The sequence below is a fragment of the Salmo salar genome, chromosome 16 (assembly GCF_965601325.2).
Source record: "Salmo salar chromosome 16, fSalSal1, whole genome shotgun sequence".
Lineage (NCBI taxonomy): Eukaryota > Metazoa > Chordata > Actinopteri > Salmoniformes > Salmonidae > Salmo > Salmo salar.
The window spans coordinates 72,613,738-72,633,098 of record NC_138306.1 but is presented as its reverse complement, the minus strand read 5'-3'; the positions used below and the strand labels follow the sequence as shown (position 1 = coordinate 72,633,098).

Sequence of the window (19,361 nt, the reverse complement as noted above, 5' to 3'; positions counted from 1 at the left end):
TACTTACTGCCTGCTTCTTTAGGGCAGGAATGGGTTTTTGTATAGCATTTACAAGTAAAAGGATGTTCAGGGTCATGTGGATTCTCTGAAGTTAGAACAGGCCTTAGGCCTTCACCAGCAGGTTGAAACTGCTCTTAAAGTGTCTGTCTCTCTCCATGTGTCTGTATGTCCAGGTGTATCTGTGGTATTCTGAAGAACAAGCCCCGCATCCTGGTCACCCACCAGTTGCAGTACCTCCAAGCAGCGGACCAGATCCTCGTCCTCAAGGAGGTGTGTTCCTGGCAGGGTTTAACATTCTACACATGCTTTGTAACCTACATATGACCACAGGTGCATTTCTGCTTACCTTTTAATTTGTTGAGCACATAACACATATCTGCTGTCAATCTTTATGAATTTAATTGTTCACCCAGAGGCATATACATTTCCATATGAATACAGACTCCAGAAGTTGGGCAGGGTGTGACGTGTGTGTGTGTGTGTGTGTGTGTGTGTGTGTGTGTGTGTGTGTGTGTGTGTGTGTGTGTGTGTGTGTGTGTTTCAGGGTCACGTGGTAGGGAGGGGGACATACTCCGAGCTGCAGCACTCTGGGGTTGACTTCACCTCCCTGCTGAAGAGGGACGAGGAGGAGGAGCCACAAACCAACAACAATCACTCAGTGGTCAAACACGCCTTTTCCCAGGACTCAATTTCCTCCCGGAATTCAGTGGTCTCCCACACCTCCTCCATGCACTCTGTTAAAGATGGAGCTGAACAGCTTCCGGTGGGTCCAAACCCCACTCCCTTTCAAGCCCTTAGATACAGTCGCAAGGAGGATTTTCATTCTGAAGTGTGCCTGATTGTCCCTCCCTTAGTTAACAGGGTATTATCCGTCCATGTCTCCTCCCAGGAGGATGTCCAGACAATAGCAGAGGAGAGCCGATCGGAGGGCAACATCGGTGCCAGCCTATACTTCAAGTACTTAAACGCAGGAGCCAGCATCCTGGTTATGCTGGGCACAGTCCTCCTCAGTCTCATCGCAGAGGTATTAACGCATCCAAAATGTCAGGCAGTGAATAGCCATATGTCACCATTCTACCTCATAGCATCTACAGTAAATACAAGCATTTTGACTTCTGATAGATGTGTGCAAAATCTAACTCTGAACAGATCAGTGCATTGGAACTAATGACAATGCAATGATCGAATCAACTATAATGTAATTTGTCACCCACAGGTAGCGTATGTTCTTCAGGATTGGTGGCTGGCCTATTGGTGAGAAGCATCGATTGTTACAGTAGTTCATTATTTGTTTCACAGTTCAGTTGGACCATAGCATTGTGAACATTCAAATAACAATGCTGTTTGATTGACAGGGCAGGAGAGCAGGAGAAACTCAATATTAACAGCACTGGGATTGTCCAAAATGGCCTCAACATCACTCAAGAATTGGACCTCGGTTTCTACATGGGCATTTATGCAGGTATACAGAGGAAGAGAATTCCTACATATACTTTATATTAACGTTTCCCTTCAAAGAATGGGAATATTTTCCAAGTGAGTATGAGGTTGTCCCCTTACCTGGGAGGAAGCTTTGGAAAATCGTGTAATGACTGACAAGTCACCTTCTCTGTGTTCAGGTTTGACTCTGGCCTCAGTCATCTTTGGCTTTGCCAGGAGTCTGGTGATGTTCAACGTGCTGGTGAAAGCTGCTCAGTCTCTGCACAACCGCATGTTCAACTCTATCCTCCGAACGCCTGTACGCTTCTTTGACGTCAACCCAATTGGTGAGAAACCCCCCTGTGAAATATCATTTATTTGTGTTGTCTTTTTCTTGTAGACTTGGAATTGAGTCCTGACCTCAAAATGCTTTGAAACTGGTTGGGTGAGAAGGGAACAGATGTCATTTCAAAATCTAGTTTTGATTTACATTTGGTTGAGTGTCAACTAACGTGAATTCAATGTAAAGGAGAAAAAAAAGTAATTTGTATTTAGGTTAAAAGTTGGGTGAAAAAAAAATACTAAATTCCCTTACATTTGTTAGGAATTGAAAACTGGGTAAGTTGTAGAATGCTAGATGCAAAATACAAGGTGAACAACTTCTATATTTAAATGTTTAATAGACAGACAGACAAACATATGCATATGGGAAGACAGAAACATTCCTCTATGAAGTTCGCAGCAAAGCTCTCCCCTTCCAGAGGAGAGGGCGGAACTAAATACTCTTGCCTTACCTGTTCGCTGTTTCACCCTTCCGTGTCTGGTGCCAAAGCATTAAATCAAGGCCGAGACCTTGGGGTTGAATAGACTATACAATTTAAACGTCTTAATGGCTATGGACACCCATGGTCGGTTTTATTGCTCAGGGGCACAGATACCAGTAACTAAGACCTGATTTATGGTGACCACTGGCCTTACAGAGGATACCTAGAGGCCAAATTTCAGTAGGGAATAGTCATCCAAATATAGCATTCTTAGCAGGTGATAACTTTTTTCAAATCCAATCAGTTTTCCAATTTGAGTAAATGTCATCACATTGAATTTTTGTTGTTGAAATGACGTGGGAAACAATGTTGATTTTTACCAGTATTTGCCCAGTGGATTACTCCCTCCTGTTCTGTCACAGGAAGAATTCTCAACAGGTTCTCTAAGGACATCAGTCAGCTGGATTCCATGTTACCTAATACCTTTGTTGATTTTAGTCAGGTAAGTGAGTTTAGCCCTAGAGGGGAACATCTATATATTTTGGCAGGAGAATATAGATTTCCCAATCCAGTATCTATATTCCATAAATCTTTTCTTCTCTTCATTCTCCTGGGCGTATTCAATCTTGCCACAGTCGATCCTGCAGAATATCGGCGTAGTGGTGGTGGCAGCCTCAGTCATGCCCTGGATCCTCATTCCTGTGGTTCCTCTACTCATCGTCTTCCTATTCCTGAGACGCTACTTTCTGCAGACGTCACGGGATGTCAAACGCCTGGAGTCCACCAGTGAGTAACAGGACTGACTGGGACAGTTAGGGGAGGCAAGAGACAAATGATGATTGTACATTTCCTCTAATGTGTATGATTTCGTTTTGTGTCTGCAGGCGTGTGTGAGTTTATGTATTTCCTGTGTTCTGCAGCTCGGAGTCCCGTCTTCTCCCACCTGTCCTCGTCCCTCCAAGGTCTGTGGACGATCCGAGCCTTCAGAGCCGAGGAGAGATTCCAGAACACCTTTGACGCTCATCAGGATCTGCACACAGAGTCCTGGTTCCTGTTCCTGGTCACCTCTCGCTGGTTCGCTCTCCGACTGGATGGAATCTGTGCGGCCTTTGTCACTGTCACCGCCTTCGGCTGCCTCTTCCTCAGAGATGGTAAGAGGATAAATTATTATAGCTGTGCCTCAAATGACACCCTATTCCGTATGTAGTGCACTTTTGACCAGTGCCTTAAGATGTGTATATATACCTTCTATTAAGTCCACCTTAAGGGACCCCTGACTTCATTACACAAGCTGTTACACAATGGTAGAAATCAATGTTGGTTTCATTTGACATAAAAAATTGAATTCGAGGTTGGATAATCTTTCTGCTCAAAGTGTTTGGCTCATTGCCTGTTACCGAGCAACAACTTTTATTACACTTGAGGCCAAACAGTTATCCAAGATACACTAAAGGTCAAAGGTTTTAGAACAGCTACTCATTCAAGTGTTTTTCCTTTATTTTTACTATTTTCTACATTGTAGAATAATAGTGAAGATATCAAAACTATGAAATAACACATGGAATGATGTAGTAACCAAAATAGTGTTAAACAAATCAAAATATATTTTATATTTGAGATTCTTCAAATAGCCACCCTTTGCCTTGATGACAGCTTTACGCATTCTTTCCATCGGCTTCATGAGGTAGTCACCAGGAATGCATTTCAATTAACAGGTGTGCATTCTTAAAAGTGAATTTGTGGTATTTCTTGCGTTAATGCGTTTGAGCCAATCAGTTGTGTTGTGACAAGGTAGGGGGTGTATACAGAAGATAACCCTATTTGGTAAAAGGCCAAGTCCGTATTACGGCAAGAACAGCTCAAAAAAGCAAAGAGAAATGACAGTTCATCATCCACATGAAAGTCAGTCAATACGGAAAATGTCAAGTGCAGTCACAAAAAACATCAAGCGCTATGATGAAACTGGTTCTTATGAGGACCGCCACAGGAAAGATAGACCCAGAGTTACCTCTGCTGCAGAGGATAAGTTCATTAGTTACCAGCCTCAGAAATTGCAGCCCAAATAAATGCTTCACAGAGTTCAAGTAACTGACACATCTCGACATCAACTGTTCAGAGGAGACTGTGTGAATCAGACCTTCATGGTCGAATTGCTGCAAAGAAACCACTACTAAAGGACACCAATAAGAAGAAGAGACTTGCTTGGGCCAAGAAACACGAGCAATGGACATTAGACCGGTGGAAATCTGTCCTTTGGTCTGGAGTCCAAATTTGACTTTTTTGGTTCCAACCGCCGTGTCTTTGTGAGATACGGTGTGGGTGAACAGATGATCTCCTCATGTGTATTTCCCACCATAAAGCATGGCGGAGGTGGTGTGGGGGTGGTTTGCTGGTGACACTGTCTGTGATTTATTTAGAATTCAAGGCACACTTATCCAGCATGGCTACCACAGCTTTCTGCAGCGATACGCCATCCCATCTGGTTTGCGCTTAGTAGGACAGTCATTTGTTTTTCAACCGGACAATGGCCCAACACACCTCCAGGCTGTGTAAGGGCTAATAGACCAAGAAGGAGAGTGATGGAGTGCTGCATCATATGACCCTGCCTCCACAATCCCCAACCTCAACCAAATTGAGATGGTTTGGATAAGTCTTGAGTGAAGGAAAAGCAGCCAACAAGTGCTCAGAATATGTGGGAACTCCTTCAAGACTGTTGGAAAAGCATATCAAGTGACGCTTGGTGAGAGAATGCCAAGAGTGTGCAAAGCTGTCAAGGCAAAGGGTGGCTACTTTGAAGAATCTCAAATATAAAATATATTTTGATTTGTTTAACACTATTTTGGTTACTACATGATTCCATGTGTTATTCCATAGTTTTGATGTCTTCACTATTATTCTAAAGAAAAAACCCTTGAATGAGTAGGTGTCTTAAAACTTTTGACCGGTAGTGTATGTCAAGAAACATAATTAATAAGAACGTTTCATGAAATAAAATAATCTAAACAAAATTACATTTTAGTTGTCACATGCTTCATATAAAACAGATGTAGACTAACAGTGAAATGCTTACTTACAGGCCCTTCCCAACAATGCAGAGATAAAGAAAATAGAGAAATAATAGAAAAGTAATAAGAAATAACAATAACTTGGTCGATGTGCAGGGGTATGAGGTAGATATGTACATATACAGTGCGTCCGGAAAATATCATCTCTTTTTGTTACATTACAGCCTTATTCTAAAATGGATTGAATCATTGTTTCCTCTTAATCTACACACAATATCCCATAATGACAAAGCGAAAAAAGGTTTCTATACATTTTAGCAAATTTATTAAAAATTAAAAACATACCTTAAATAAGTATTCAGACCCTTTGCTATGAGACTTGAAATTGAGCTCCGGTACATCCTGTTTCAATTGATCATCCTTGAGATGTTTCTACAACTAGGTTGGAGTCCACATGTGGTAAATTCAATTGATTGGACATGATTTGGAAAGGCATACACCTGTTTTATGTAAGGTCCCACAGTTGACAGTGCATGTCAGAGCAAAAACCAAGCCATTGATGGAATCGTCTGCAGAGCTCCGAGACGACAGGATTCTGTAGAAGCACAGACCTGGGGAAGGGTACCAAAGAAATTCTGCAGCATTGAAGGTCCCCAAGAACACAGTGGCCTCCATCATTCTTAAATGGAATAAGTTTGGAACCACCAAGACTCTTCCTTGAGCTGGCTGCCTGGCCAAACTGAGCAATCGAGGGAGAAGGGCCTTGGCCAGGGAGGTGACCAAGAACCCTATGGTCACTCTGACAGAGCTCTAGAGTTCCTCTGTGGAGATGGAAGAACCTTCCAGAAGGACAACCAGCACTCCAACAATCAGGCCTTTATAGTAGAATAGCAAGATGGAAGCCACTCCTCAGTAACAAGCACATGACAGCCCACTTGGAGTTTGACTCTCAGACCATGAGAAACAAGATTATCTTGTCTGATAAAACCAAGATTGAACTGTTTGGTCTGGAGGAAATTAGGCACCGCTCGTCACCTGGCCAATACCACTCCTACGGTGAAACATGATGGTAGCAGCATCATGCTGTGGAGATGTTTTTCAGCGGCAGGGACTGGAAGACTAGTCAGGATTGAGGGAAAGATAAACGGAGCAAAGTACAGAGATCCTTGATGAACACGTGCTCCAGAGCGCTCAGGACCTCAGACTGGGGCGAAGGTTCACAAGTCTCTGAAAGTCCTAGAGTGGCCCAGCCAAAGCCTGGACTTGAACCCTATTGAACACCTCTGGAGAGACCTGAAAATAGCTGTGCAGCAACACTCCCCATCCAACCTGACAGAGCTTGAGAGGATCTGCAGAGAATGGGAGAAACTCCCCAAATATAGGTGTGCCAAGCTTCTAGCGTCATACGCAAGAAGATTCAAGGCTGCATTCACTGCCAAAGATGCTTCAACAAAGTACTGAGTAAAGGGTCTGAATACTTATGTAAATGTTATATTTCAGTTTTTTTATTAGCAAACATCTTTTCTTTGTCATTATGGGGTATTGTGTGTAGATTGAGGATTTTTTTTAATCCATTTTAGAATAAGGCTGGTATGTAATTTTTGGGGGGAAAAAGTGAAGGGATCTGAATACTTTCTAAAGGCACTGTAACTAGCAATAAAGTATACAGTGCATTCGGCATATGAATGTGCAAAGGATAGATAATAAACAGTGGCAGCATTGTATGTAATTAGTCAAAAGAGTTATTGCAAAAAGGGTCAATGCGGATAATGAAATAGCTACCCGGACTAACTACTAAGCACTCTTATGGCTTGGGCGTGGAAGCTGTTCAGGGGCCTGTTGGTTCCAGACTTGTTACATCGGAAGCTCTTGCCATGCGATAGCAGAGAAAACAGTCGAAGACATGGGTGTCTGTGTCTTTGACAATTTTTAGGCCCTTCCTCTGACACTGCCTGGCATAGATGTCCTGGGTGACAGGAAGCCCTGCACTGGGCCTTACGCACTACCCTCTGTAGCGCCTTGCAGTCAGATGCCAAGCAGCTGCCATACCAAGCGGTGATGCAGTCAGTGAAATGCTCTCAATGGTACAGTTGTATAACTTTTTGAGCATCAGAGGACCCATGCTAAATCTTTTTAGCCTCCTGAGGGAGACCAGGTGTTGTCGTGCCCACTTCACGCCTGTGGTGGTGTGTGTGTGTGTGTGGACCATGATAGATCCTTAATGACGTGGACACAGAGGAACTTGAAGCTCTCGACCCGCTCCACTACAGCCCTGTCGATGGGGGTGTGCTCAGCCCTCCGTTTCCTGTAGTCTATGATCAAGTCCTTTGTCTTGTTGAGGGAGAGGTTGTTGGTCTGGCACCACACTGCCAGGTTTCTAACCTCCCAATAGGCTGTCTCATCGTCGTCGGTGATCAGGCTTACCACCATCTTGTTGTCAACTTAATGATGGTGTTGGAGTCGTGCGGGCCACACAGTCATGGGTGAACGGAGTACAGGAGGGGACTAAGCACGCACCCCCGAGGGTCCCCTGTGTTGAGGGTTAGTGTGTTGGATGTGTTGTTGCCTATCCTCACCACCTGGGGGCGGCCCGTCAGGAAGTCCAGGATCCATTTACAGAGGGAGGTGTTCAGTCTCAAGGTCCTTAGCTTATTGATGAGCTTGGAGGGGATGATGGTGTTGAGCACTGAGCTGTAGTCAATGAACAGCATTCTCACATAGGTGTTCCTCTTGTCCAGGTGGGAGAGGGCAGTCCGAGAGTGCAATAGAGATTGCGTCATCTGTGGATCTTTTCGAGCGGTATGCAAATTAGTTGGGTCCGGGGATGATGGTGTCGTTTAAAGCATTTAAGGCTACAGATGCGAGTGCTACAGGCCATAGTCATTTAGACAGGGTACCTTGGTGTTCTTGGGCACAGGGATTATGGTGGTCTGCTTGAAATATAGGTATGACAGACTAGATCAGGGAAAGGTTGAAAATATCAGTGAAGACACTTGCCAGCTAGTCAGCGCATGCTCAGAGTACATGTCCTGGTAATCCGTCTGGCCCTGCAGCCTTGTGAATATTAACCTGTTAAAAGTTCTTACTCACATCGGCTACGTAGAGCGTGATCACACAGTCGTCCCGAACAGGTGGTGCTCTCATGCATGATTCAGCATCTGCTTGCCTTGAAGCGAACATAAAGGCTTTTAGATTGTCTGTAGGCTTGCATCACTGGGTAGCTCGCAGCTGGGTTTCCCTTTGTAATCAGTGATCGTTTGCAAGCCCTGCCACATCAGACCAGTGCCAGAGGATTCGATCTTAGTGCTGTATTGACGGCTCGATAGAGGTTGTTGTGGGACATGCTGTGTAGCCAATTAATAGAGTAAATGTTCTTATCTGTTCTAATCAGGGCTAGAGGCAGGAGCTGTGGGTTTGGTGTTGTCCTACGCTGTCACCCTTCTTGGGAACTTCCAATGGACCATTCGTCAGAGTGCGGAGATGGAAAACATGGTAAGATCACATCAAAGTCCTAACTCTGGTATTGTCCATCCCCCAGCTTCCCAGGCCCAGGACCTTTTACAATATGTAAAGGATTTTACCTGGGTATAAATATCCACAGGGAAAATAATCAAACCCAGAGATCAAATCAAATTTTATTGGTCACATACACATGGTTAGCAGATGTTAATGCGAGTGTAGCGAAATGCTTGTGCTTCTAGTTCCGACCATGCAGTAATATCTAACAAGTAATCTAACAATTTCACAACAAAGGAATGAATAAGAATATGTACACAAATATATGGATGAGCGATGGCCCGAACTGCAAAAGCAAGATGCAGTAGATGGTATAGCGTGTGTATGTATGTATGTATGTACGTACGTATGTACGTACGTACGTACGTACGTACGTACGTACGTACGTACGTATGTATGTATGTATGTGTGTGTGTGTGTGTGTATACATACATACATACATACATACATACATACATACATACATACATACATACATACATACATACATACATACATACATACATACATACATACATACATACATACATACATACATACAGTGGGGAGAACAAGTATTTGATACACTGCCGATTTTGCAGGTTTTCCTACTTACAAAGCATGTAGAGGTCTGTAATTTTTATCATAGGTACACTTCAACTGTGAGAGACGGAATCTAAAACAAAAATCTAGAAAATCACAATGTATGATTTTTAAGTAATTCATTTGCATTTTATTGCATGACATAAGTATTTGATCACCTACCAACCAGTAAGAATTTCGGCTCTCACAGACTTGTTAGTTTTTCTTTAAGAAGTCCTCCTGTTCTCCACTCATTACCTGTATTAACTGCACCTGTTTGAACTCGTTACCTGTATAAAAGACACCTGTCCACACACTCAATCAAACAGACTCCAACCTCTCCACAATGGCCAAGACCAGAGAGCTGTGTAAGGACATCAGGGATAAAATTGTAGACCTGCACAAGGCTGGGATGGGCTACAGGACAATAGGCAAGCAGCTTGGTGAGAAGGCAACAACTGTTGGCGCAATTATTAGAAAATGGAAGAAGTTCAAGATGACGGTCAATCACCCTCGGTCTGGGGCTCCATGCAAGATCTCACCTCGTGGGGCATCAATGATCATGAGGAAGGTGAGGGATCAGCCCAGAACTACACAGCAGGACCTGGTCAATGACCTGAAGAAAGCTGGGACCACAGTCTCAAAGAAAACCATTAGTAACACACTACGCCGTCATGGATTAAAATCCTGCAGCGCACGCAAGGTCCCCCTGCTCAAGCCAGCGCATGTCCAGGCCCGTCTGAAGTTTGCCAATGACCATCTGGATGATCCAGAGGAGGAATGGGAGAAGGTCATGTGGTCTGATGAGACAAAAATAGAGCTTTTTGGTCTAAACTCCACTCGCCGTGTTTGGAGGAAGAAGGATGAGTACAACCACAAGAACACCATCCCAACCGTGAAGCATGGAGGTGGAAACATCATTCTTTGGGGATGCTTTACTGCAAATGGGACAGGACGACTGTTTGTATTCGGTCATGTTTCCGTGAGTACAACATCACCGATGCACTTGCTAATAAACTCTCTCACCGAATCAGCGTATACATCAATGTTGTTGTTCGACGCTATCCGGAACATATCCCAGTCCATGTGATCGAAGCAATCTTGAAGTGTGGAATCAGATTGGTTGGACCAGCGTTGAACCGACCTGAGCATGGGCGTTTCCTGTTTTAGTTTCTGTCTATAGGCTGGGAGCAACAAAATGGAGTCGTGGTCAGATTTGCCAAAAGGAGGGCGAGGGAGGGCTTTGTATGCGTCGCAGAAGTTAGAGTAACAATGATCCAGAATTTTCCCAGCCCGCGTTGCGCATTCGATATGCTGATAAAATTTATGGAGCCTTGTTTTCAGATTAGCCTAAAATCCCCAGCTACAATAAATGCAGCCTCAGGATATGTGGTTTCCAGTTTACATAGAGTCCAATGAAGTTCTTTCAGGGCCGTCGAGGTGTCTGCTTGGGGGGGGATATACACGACTGTGATTATAATCAAAGAGAATTCTCTTGGTAGATAATGTGGTCAGCATTTGATTGTAAGGAATTCTAGGTCAGGTGAACAAAAGGACTTGAGTTCCTGTATGTTGTTATAATCACACCACGACTCGTTAATCATAAGGCATACACCCCCGCCCTCTTCTTACCAGAGAGATGTTTGTTTCTGTCGGCACGATGCGTGAAGAAACCAGGTGGTTGTACCGACTCTGGTAACGTATCCCGAGTGAGCCATGTTTCCGTGAAACAGAGAATGTTACAGTCTCTGATGTCTCTCTGGAAGGCAACCCTTGCTCGGATTTCATCTACCTTGTTGTCAAGAGACTGGACATTGGCAAGTAGTATACTCGGGAGTGGTGGGTGATGTGCCCGTCTACGGAGCATGGCCAGAAGACCGCTCCGTCTTCCCCTTCTGCGGCGCCGTTGTTTTGGGTCGCCTGCTGGGATCCGATCCATTGTCCTGGGTGGTGGACCAAACAGAGGATCCGCTTCGGGAAAGTCGTATTCCTGGTCATAATGTTGGTAAGTTGACGTTGCTCTTATATCCAATAGTTCCCCCCGGCTGTATTTAATAAGACTTAAGATTTCCTGGGGTAACAGTGTAAGAAATAATACATAAAAACAAAATACTGCACGGTTTCGCGAAGCGAGGCGGCCATCTCTGTCGGCGCCGGACCTGTAGAAATAAGATTAATTGGAATCAAAGGGTTTTAGTTGCATCCTGTCATTCAGCAATGTTCAGCTGAAACAGCTCACTTAAGAAATCAGCGTGTGGATTATTGCAATTCTGTAAAGTTTTATAATTTAGTGCTGAGAAGCCATACTAGCATTAGACCAAGGTTAACCACATTCCCAGTCTCAAAGAGTAGGCCGGCAGACGAGATTAGAACCAGGTTTGTTTGATTGACATGGTTATTTATTTACCGTCCTCAGATGACGTCAGTGGAGAGGGTGGTGGAGTACACAGAGCTGGAGAGTGAAGCACCCTGGGAAACCCAGAAGCGTCCTCCTCCTGAGTGGCCGAGCCAAGGCCAAATCACCTTTGATTGGGTGAACTTCTCCTACAGCTCAGATGGACCTGTGGTCTTAAAGGACATTAAGGCCATGTTCAGACCCAAAGAGAAGGTTGGCATCGTGGGCAGGACGGGTGCAGGGAAAAGCTCTCTGGCATCGGCCCTCTTCCGCCTGGCAGAGCCAGAAGGCAGGATCTACATCGATGGAGTTCTGACCTCCGAGATCGGCCTTCATGACCTGCGCCAGAAGATGTCCATCATACCTCAGGTAGCTACTGTTGGTGGGTCTTCTGTGGCTGCTCTGTCCCTTAGTCCTTCGGAATGTAGTAAAGGAAAGGCTTCTATTTCAGATATGGCTCTGTTAGAGCTTAATACATGTTTCTGTTTGTGGCCCCTCTGTTCTGCAGGAGCCAGTGCTTTTCACGGGCACCATGAGGAAAAACCTGGACCCTTTCCACCAGCACACAGACGAGGACCTGTGGAACGCTCTCCAAGAGGTACTTCTCCTCAGACTCCTATTGATACAGATGCAGTAACGAGATATACTCACACATATTTACATACAGGTTAATGTGTGCTTTTGGTGGCATCGGGGTCTTACTCCAGTAACTGTTTCCTCTCCAGGTCCAGCTGAAGTCTGTGGTGGAGGAGCTGCCCAATAAGATGGAAACGGTTCTGGCCGAGTCGGGCTCCAACTTCAGTGTGGGTCAGAGGCAGCTGGTCTGTCTGGCCCGAGCTGTCCTCAGGAAGAACCGCATCCTCATCATCGACGAGGCTACGGCCAACGTGGACCCCAGGTACAGAGCTGCCTCACACACACACACACACCGTCTGTCCTGTCGTGTCTTTGGGCACCATTAACTGAAGACATGTTTATCAAAATAACTCCCTGTAATTATCACGCGATTAAACTGATTAATCGTTGAACTGTAATTAACTAGGAGATCGGGGCACCAAGGAAAATATTCAGATTACAAAGTTATAATTTTCCTAATATAACTTTTCTATATTACAACATTATATATTATAGTATAGGCCGATTATCTTCTGGTTTAAATGGTGTATTTTACCTCGCGTCCCATCTCATTCCAAACGTTGTAAATTGTTGTATCTGCGCGAACCCAGCCTTTACTAAGAGTCATCCAAACTAAGTAATTCACAGAAAGCATACAAACAGTTGGTTATCGTTACAAAGCATTGGTGGAGTAATGTGCCCCAGTGGGCTAAACAGGCATGGCGGCCTGTTAAACCAACAAGGGGTTTAACAGCTCTCTCTCTCTCTCGTCGTAGAATGGATGTTTCGTCGGTCTTCACGTTCAATGATATAATTTCTAGCTGCAGACTATTACTTAATATCAAAGACTATCTGTATCGATAGTCTAAAAGTTTAACCACGTGGTATGCTTAAAGTTAAGCAGAGGGATGCAGGGTCAAACCTATTGGCCAACTCGTAATGGAGTGGAGGCCTGGTCTGAAGAAAGTAACCCTGGGTGGGGGTTTTATTCGGAATGACAGAAAAAGTGTGAACGTTTATCGTGAGTAATTTAGTAAATTCACCGGCAGTGTTCGGTGGGAATGCTAGTCACAAGCGTCCCACCTAGCCCATAGAGGTTAACATCGGTACATAGCATCAACATATTCCAAATAGCTTTATCCTTATTCATACATTTTATACAACCATTAGATGTAAGTCTCATCGCTGAGGCTAGTATATAAACCTTAGTATGGTAATATGGCAATATTGTCTCTCGTGAGTTTCATAAAATTGTACCCAATGGACCAGTTCGTAGCTGGATTCTTCACCGATCTTTTATACCTTCTCCAGAACATAAATGTCATTCGGTTACCCCATCCTGTGAGGTGGAAGAATCCTTTGGTCCCTTCTATGAAACCACTTTCTGTCTCAAAACTGGGCCATGAGGCAGGACATTCTCCTTTGGAATTTTTACGACCTCTCACCACAGCAGCCTGGGTAGGGGGAGGTAGGTAGGGGAATGGTGCATAGAAAAGGCCTGGTGCAGAGGGAGGGGGTTTAACTGTGTTCTCTGTACCCAGAGAGAGGGCAACGTAATGACAGTCCTTTAGAGCTGATCAGCAGAGGCAGCTGATATGCTTTACGACTGGGAGGCATCTAGTAGTCAAGCAAAGCGTGATGGTGTTTCTTTATCCTGGTTGAGTCTCTTTCCTGAACTGTGTCCTGGATCTGTAGAACAGACGAGCTGATCCAGAAGACAATACGAGACAAATTCAGGGAGTGCACCGTGCTCACCATCGCCCACCGCCTCAACACCATCATAGACAGCGACCGCATTCTGGTGAGAGCTCTTCCCATCAAATAGATGTATATCTGTCACACACACACACACACACACACACACACACACACACACACACACACACACACACACACCCTCATCAGTCATATATATGAGATAAAAAACCAGACTGAGCAGGTTGTGAGAAATGTACTTTTATTCACTTTAATTTCAGGTTGATCTGAGATCTTATCCTATGTTTGTTTAGTGAAATGAGCTTACCCTGTTTATACTTCTCTGAAGGTTCTGAGTAATTAATCCAGTGCAGAGTGAAGTTGGTTACTCTCTATTGTAAACGGAGCGCTAGATCAGTGGTTCCCAAACTATGGGGGTCGGCAGGGGGGGGGGTTCCCCCCCATCCCCAAAAAATGTTAAGGAAAGGTCTGAATTTAAACTTAATCCTGAAAGTTGTAATAGTAGAATGCACAAGGTGCAGTTTTGAGATTGGGTAGTGTATCAATAGTTTTCCTCATCATGACAGTCATTGCAGACCTTAGAGTGTTATTAATCTAGGCCATGTCAGCTAAAGTTTTTTTTTAGCTAGGTTTTTTTGCCTATTGATTTGTTGTAATGTTTGAGTTTTAGAATGGCAACAAAAAAAATCTGCATCTCATAGCAAAATGTATAGAATTGCAGGAAATACGCTACATAAGAGGGGTGTGAACAGTTTGTCATGAACAGTGCGTGCTTCAGCCCATAGAAAGATGGGGGGGGGGGGGAATGTTCCCCAGTGCTGGAAGTGGAGACTAAGTGAAAAAGTTTGGGAAACCCATAGATTTTCATTCCAGACCAGTTTAGCCAGGTTGACTTACTGACCTTTGACCCTGCCTTCAGGTGCTAGACACTGGTATGATCCAGGAGTTTGACGAGCCGTACGTCCTTCTTCAGAACCATGAGAGTGCCCTCTACAGGACAGTCCAGCAGACGGGCAAGGCTGAGGCAGCTTCCCTGCTGGAATCAGCCAAACAGGTGAGCACTGACACTGCATCCCAACCCAGCACACACATTCTCTCAACCTAACTTGATTTCTTTACCAATTCACAATATTTTCATTCAGGCGTATATGAACAACGGCAACAGCCATGGTCTTCTTTGAGACAGTTGTGTGACAGTGCAGGGACTTGAAGAGCAGAAAGAGATATGTGATATCTGCCCAATTTATATATTTTTTTCCCACTAATTTGTCTTTTAACCAATCACATCAGATCTTTTCACATCACTCTGGCTGTGTAAACGCAGCCAAAGTAATTTTAATGGTAAGTTGTTGATTACTTGTTTTCATGCAAAATCAGGAAAGATTTATGGAACTGACTTTAATATGCAGTGCTTTATAATAAAAAAAAAAAATTAAATAAGGAAGCAAAATGTATTTCCTTATTGACACTTTGCTGATGTGTGTTGCATCTTTAATAATACTTTCATTGACAATCGTAAGAATAGTGTTACAACAACGGAAGTAGCATTGCATTTTCATACTTTGTGCCTCAATCTTTTACTATTTCAACTGCTGCTACTCCTATTGATTTATTCTACTGCACAGTATCCTGACATCATGCTGCACTGTTTATGCAATCACTTTACTGGGCAATGGAACTAATTGGCGTGTGTATTCATATACTATACGTGCAATAGAAATTACACTTCACCATTGTACGCACATGAAAAGACATGCTGTCATTATGCTATAAGGGATTAACTTGACCAAAGTGAGTAACCCATGTATGTCTCACGTTGTTTGCATGAGTGAAAGCTGTGTGATGGTTGTAAGGACAATCTAGATCATTTAAAAGCAGGAATACCTACCCGTCAAGTTTAAAGTTCAATGCATTTTCACATTATCTTGAACTTTGACTTATTCCCTAATGGGGCAGTATAGAGAGACCTTGACCTTAGATTTAAAAAATGTATAATTTGGATTCCATTGGTTTTGCAGTGCATGTAAAATGTCATTGTTTTCCCAAAGGTGGTGTTGTTTTTAAATGTAACTATAGCAACATAGTACCTCCTGTTTTTTACACGTTTCAGATATATTGATGTTCCTTACATAGTAAAGTTTGTTTGTGAAATGTAACCTTCATTTTAATAAACTGTTATTTAAGTCTTGTCTATTATGTCACGTCTTCAACGCAGAACATGTAATTCCGCTTCTTTTGGAGTTTGTTAACACTAATCACTATCGACTAAAGAAAAGGGACCAAAATGATAGCTCCTCAATTTTACACCATCTGTTCCTTTTCACAAGCTGGTTTTGTAAGCCTCTTCCCACAATTTCACTTTACCCTCTTCAAACACACACTTAAACAGTATTACATTATCCACCTTTATAGACATGAACATTTTCAGATAAACCAAATATACACAGGTTTGACAAGTATATCAAGTATTTAAACGCATCATCCATGACATTTTGCAGTGAATACTTTGTGAAATTCCTAATCATGATTATCTGAGGAGAACCTTGCGCAATGTGAGTAGGAGGATGCATTATATAAAAGGCCAAGTAGGCTGTGTTTAGACAGGCAGCCTAATTCTGACATTTTTTTCCCACGAATTGGTCTTTTGAACAATCGCATCAGATCTTTTTCAGACCTGAAAAAAAATATCCAAATTGAGTTTTCCTTAGCCAATCTTGTTCTGAGGACGAATGTGAATGGTTGGATGAAAGCTCAAATGGTCAGTGGGCAGAGCTTGCAAGAGGTGAGAGTCAAATAAAGAACAGCCTTTTAGGGTTGCAGGGGGATGGAGGGTCTTAAACACGGGTTGTGACAGGCTAGGTTGCCAGTTTGAATCCGGCATGTGCATTTAGTTTTTATACCTTCCCCAACATTCCTCACATTTCTAATCTACATGACTAACGGACTGAACAGCTTTAAATATGTGAAACAACCAATGTGGTGGTCTCCCCCTGATGGGGCAGGGATAGGGACCAGAAGGTCACAGGTTCTAATCTTGTTGAGGCTCGAATCTCAGTCTGTTTTTTTTCTTTCTAACCTTACCCCTATTCACTCACAGGAATCTACACACACACACACACACACACACACACACACACACACACACACACAAATGCATATTAGCTGCTGCTACTCTGTTTATCATATATCCTGATGCCTAGTCACCTTACCCCTATACATATCACCTCTACCACTCCAGTATCCCTGCACATTGTAAATATGGTACTGGAACCAACTGACCCTGTATATAGTATGCATTCTTAATTTATAGTGTTCTTATTTCTCATGTGTTTTTGTTCTCTTATTTTTAGTACTACATTGATATTGATTACGTCGTTGTTGGGTTTAGAGCTTGCAAGAAAGGCATTCCACTGTACTTGTGCAGTACGTTAAAACGTGAAACTAAAAGCAATATAGACTGCGGCAATAAGAAGCTTCAGAAAACCCTCATGCTGGATTCTTGAAAGAGCTGTTATGGATGAACATTCCATCCTGCCATGAATACCAACATGAACAAGATGAAAGGCCAAATAGACCAGGAGGCAGTTTCAGAGTCACCACTAATAGTTCTGAGAACTGGGTTACACATATCAATCAACATATTTCCAGACTAAGTTCTCTGGTGGGTTTGTAAAGCATCTTGTGAAGATGCAGGGCCAAAATGTGTCGTAGCTCACCTGAATGAAGGTCCAAGGTAAGTATGCATCCAGTTGGCCGATGTGCTTAGAGAAGCGGTTGAGGACTCTTCCTGAGACACAAGAGGAGAGAAGACCAGGGATTGAAAGACTTTTCTTTCTTTGTCTACAGATATATTATGTCTGACCTTAAGTAAACACAAATGCAGCATCTCTCAACACAAAACTGTGGCAACAGAAAATTGCTTTCCCTATATGTTCCAGTTTGCACATGGCTTATGGCTCACCAATTGGGTTAATGTCAAAGAAGCGTACAGGTGTCCGGAGGATAGAGTGTAACATGCAGTTGTGCAGAGACTGAGCAGCTTTCACCAGCACGTTGAACATCACCAGGCTCCTGGCAAAGCCAAAGATGAGAGTTGCTCCAGTCAAACCTGAAAACACACCGATTTCCCATTTTAGGATGTTACATTTTGAAGCACACATTTTGTAACACAGACAGACACACAAAGGTTATGGAGGAAGAAAGAGCCTGCTTGACACTATTTTAGGAGTAGCAAAACAATTTCCAGAGTAGGGTTTCCACTGTGTCTCACCTGCATAAATGCCGAGTTACAAATCCAGGTTCAGCTCTTCAGTGACATTGACACCATTTTGGACGGTCACAGTGCCGTTAACGTTGAGCTTCTCCTGCTCTCCTGCCCTGTCAATCACAGAGGAGACAGAGCTAAAGCAGAGAGTCAGTCCCAACACAGCATGTTAAAAGGGTAACATGACAGTTGCTCGATTGGAAATGAACAGTGAAATAAAAACATCTTACCAATATGCCAACCACCAGTCCTGTAGAACATATGCTGCCTGCACACAAAAACACGAAGTATGTTAGTAGAACAATATCATTTCATGAAGTCGTCAGATTTAGTTTCTTCCACACTACTAGTGCTGTTTTTGACCATGTAGTTGTACTGGGGTTATGTCATTACCTGAGCTAGGAACTGGAGTAATACAACTCCTATCAACACCAGGACGTTGGCGCCTGCCTTCAGGTACTTGACATAGAGGCCGACGCCGATGGTCCCCTCCGAGCGGCTCTCCTCGACTACTGTCTGGACAAGCTCTGCCTGCATTACATACAAACATCATAGGATTTATTGGGGGTTATTCATTAAAGCCACTGCAAATAAAATGATGCATGATATCTGTGCAATGTAATGTTAAGTGAGTCATTCTGTGCACTCTGTGTAGGAGAAACTCTGTAGAGGTTCAAGCATGAGGGAAGTTGAGAACTTACACAACCCCTGTGTTGGGGAATCTGAGCATGTCAACAAGATACAAATGAACTTTTTTTAAGGGAAGTATGACTTTGCTGTGGCAAAAAATATATATATTACGTGTGACTAAAGAATTTCAGTAAATTATTATAGCTACTGCCTTGGGCCAAATCAGTGTAATGGTGAAAATGCCGGGTCTATGGCAAGACGTCGTTCACCCAAGTGTCGTCAAAATCGGGTCAGTGCCGTCTGAGATATTGCGTGTGACGGACTTTGCTGTTTCTGGCAAACTTCTACTAAAAGTTTGTACGCACTGCCTTGTGGACAAAAAGAGCAAACACAGGTAACTTTTTCTTCACTCACTGCTTTGCTACAAAATATCATCAGGGACACAGGGTGAAAATGCTCCAAGCGACTGTATCTAT

General features: G+C 43.4%; 1 protein-coding gene and 1 long non-coding RNA gene across 2 annotated transcripts in view; one reads left to right on the top strand and one right to left on the bottom strand.

Annotated features, from left to right (window-relative positions):
- LOC106574543 (ATP-binding cassette sub-family C member 4) overlaps window positions 1-16,175 on the top strand; it is a 44,712-nt gene extending 28,537 nt beyond the window's left edge. Inside the window, exons 14-29 of the mRNA XM_014150498.3 lie at window positions 174-270; window positions 545-763; window positions 890-1,024; window positions 1,217-1,254; window positions 1,356-1,462; window positions 1,620-1,766; window positions 2,606-2,685; window positions 2,819-2,969; window positions 3,104-3,334; window positions 8,580-8,680; window positions 11,682-12,029; window positions 12,169-12,258; window positions 12,386-12,558; window positions 13,971-14,076; window positions 14,911-15,045; window positions 15,134-16,175. Of these exons, the coding sequence (XP_014005973.1) occupies window positions 174-270; window positions 545-763; window positions 890-1,024; window positions 1,217-1,254; window positions 1,356-1,462; window positions 1,620-1,766; window positions 2,606-2,685; window positions 2,819-2,969; window positions 3,104-3,334; window positions 8,580-8,680; window positions 11,682-12,029; window positions 12,169-12,258; window positions 12,386-12,558; window positions 13,971-14,076; window positions 14,911-15,045; window positions 15,134-15,172 (2,197 nt within the window). The 3' untranslated portion in view covers window positions 15,173-16,175. The remainder of the gene's footprint in view (window positions 1-173; window positions 271-544; window positions 764-889; window positions 1,025-1,216; window positions 1,255-1,355; window positions 1,463-1,619; window positions 1,767-2,605; window positions 2,686-2,818; window positions 2,970-3,103; window positions 3,335-8,579; window positions 8,681-11,681; window positions 12,030-12,168; window positions 12,259-12,385; window positions 12,559-13,970; window positions 14,077-14,910; window positions 15,046-15,133) is intronic.
- A 2,116-nt stretch (window positions 16,176-18,291) lies between these two features.
- On the bottom strand, window positions 18,292-18,782 carry LOC106574591 (uncharacterized). The gene is made up of 3 exons (XR_001321563.3): window positions 18,649-18,782; window positions 18,486-18,523; window positions 18,292-18,368 (listed from the first exon to the last, which is right to left on the bottom strand). It is a non-coding gene; the product is annotated as an uncharacterized LOC106574591 (long non-coding RNA).
- Window positions 18,783-19,361: the final 579 nt, after the last annotated feature.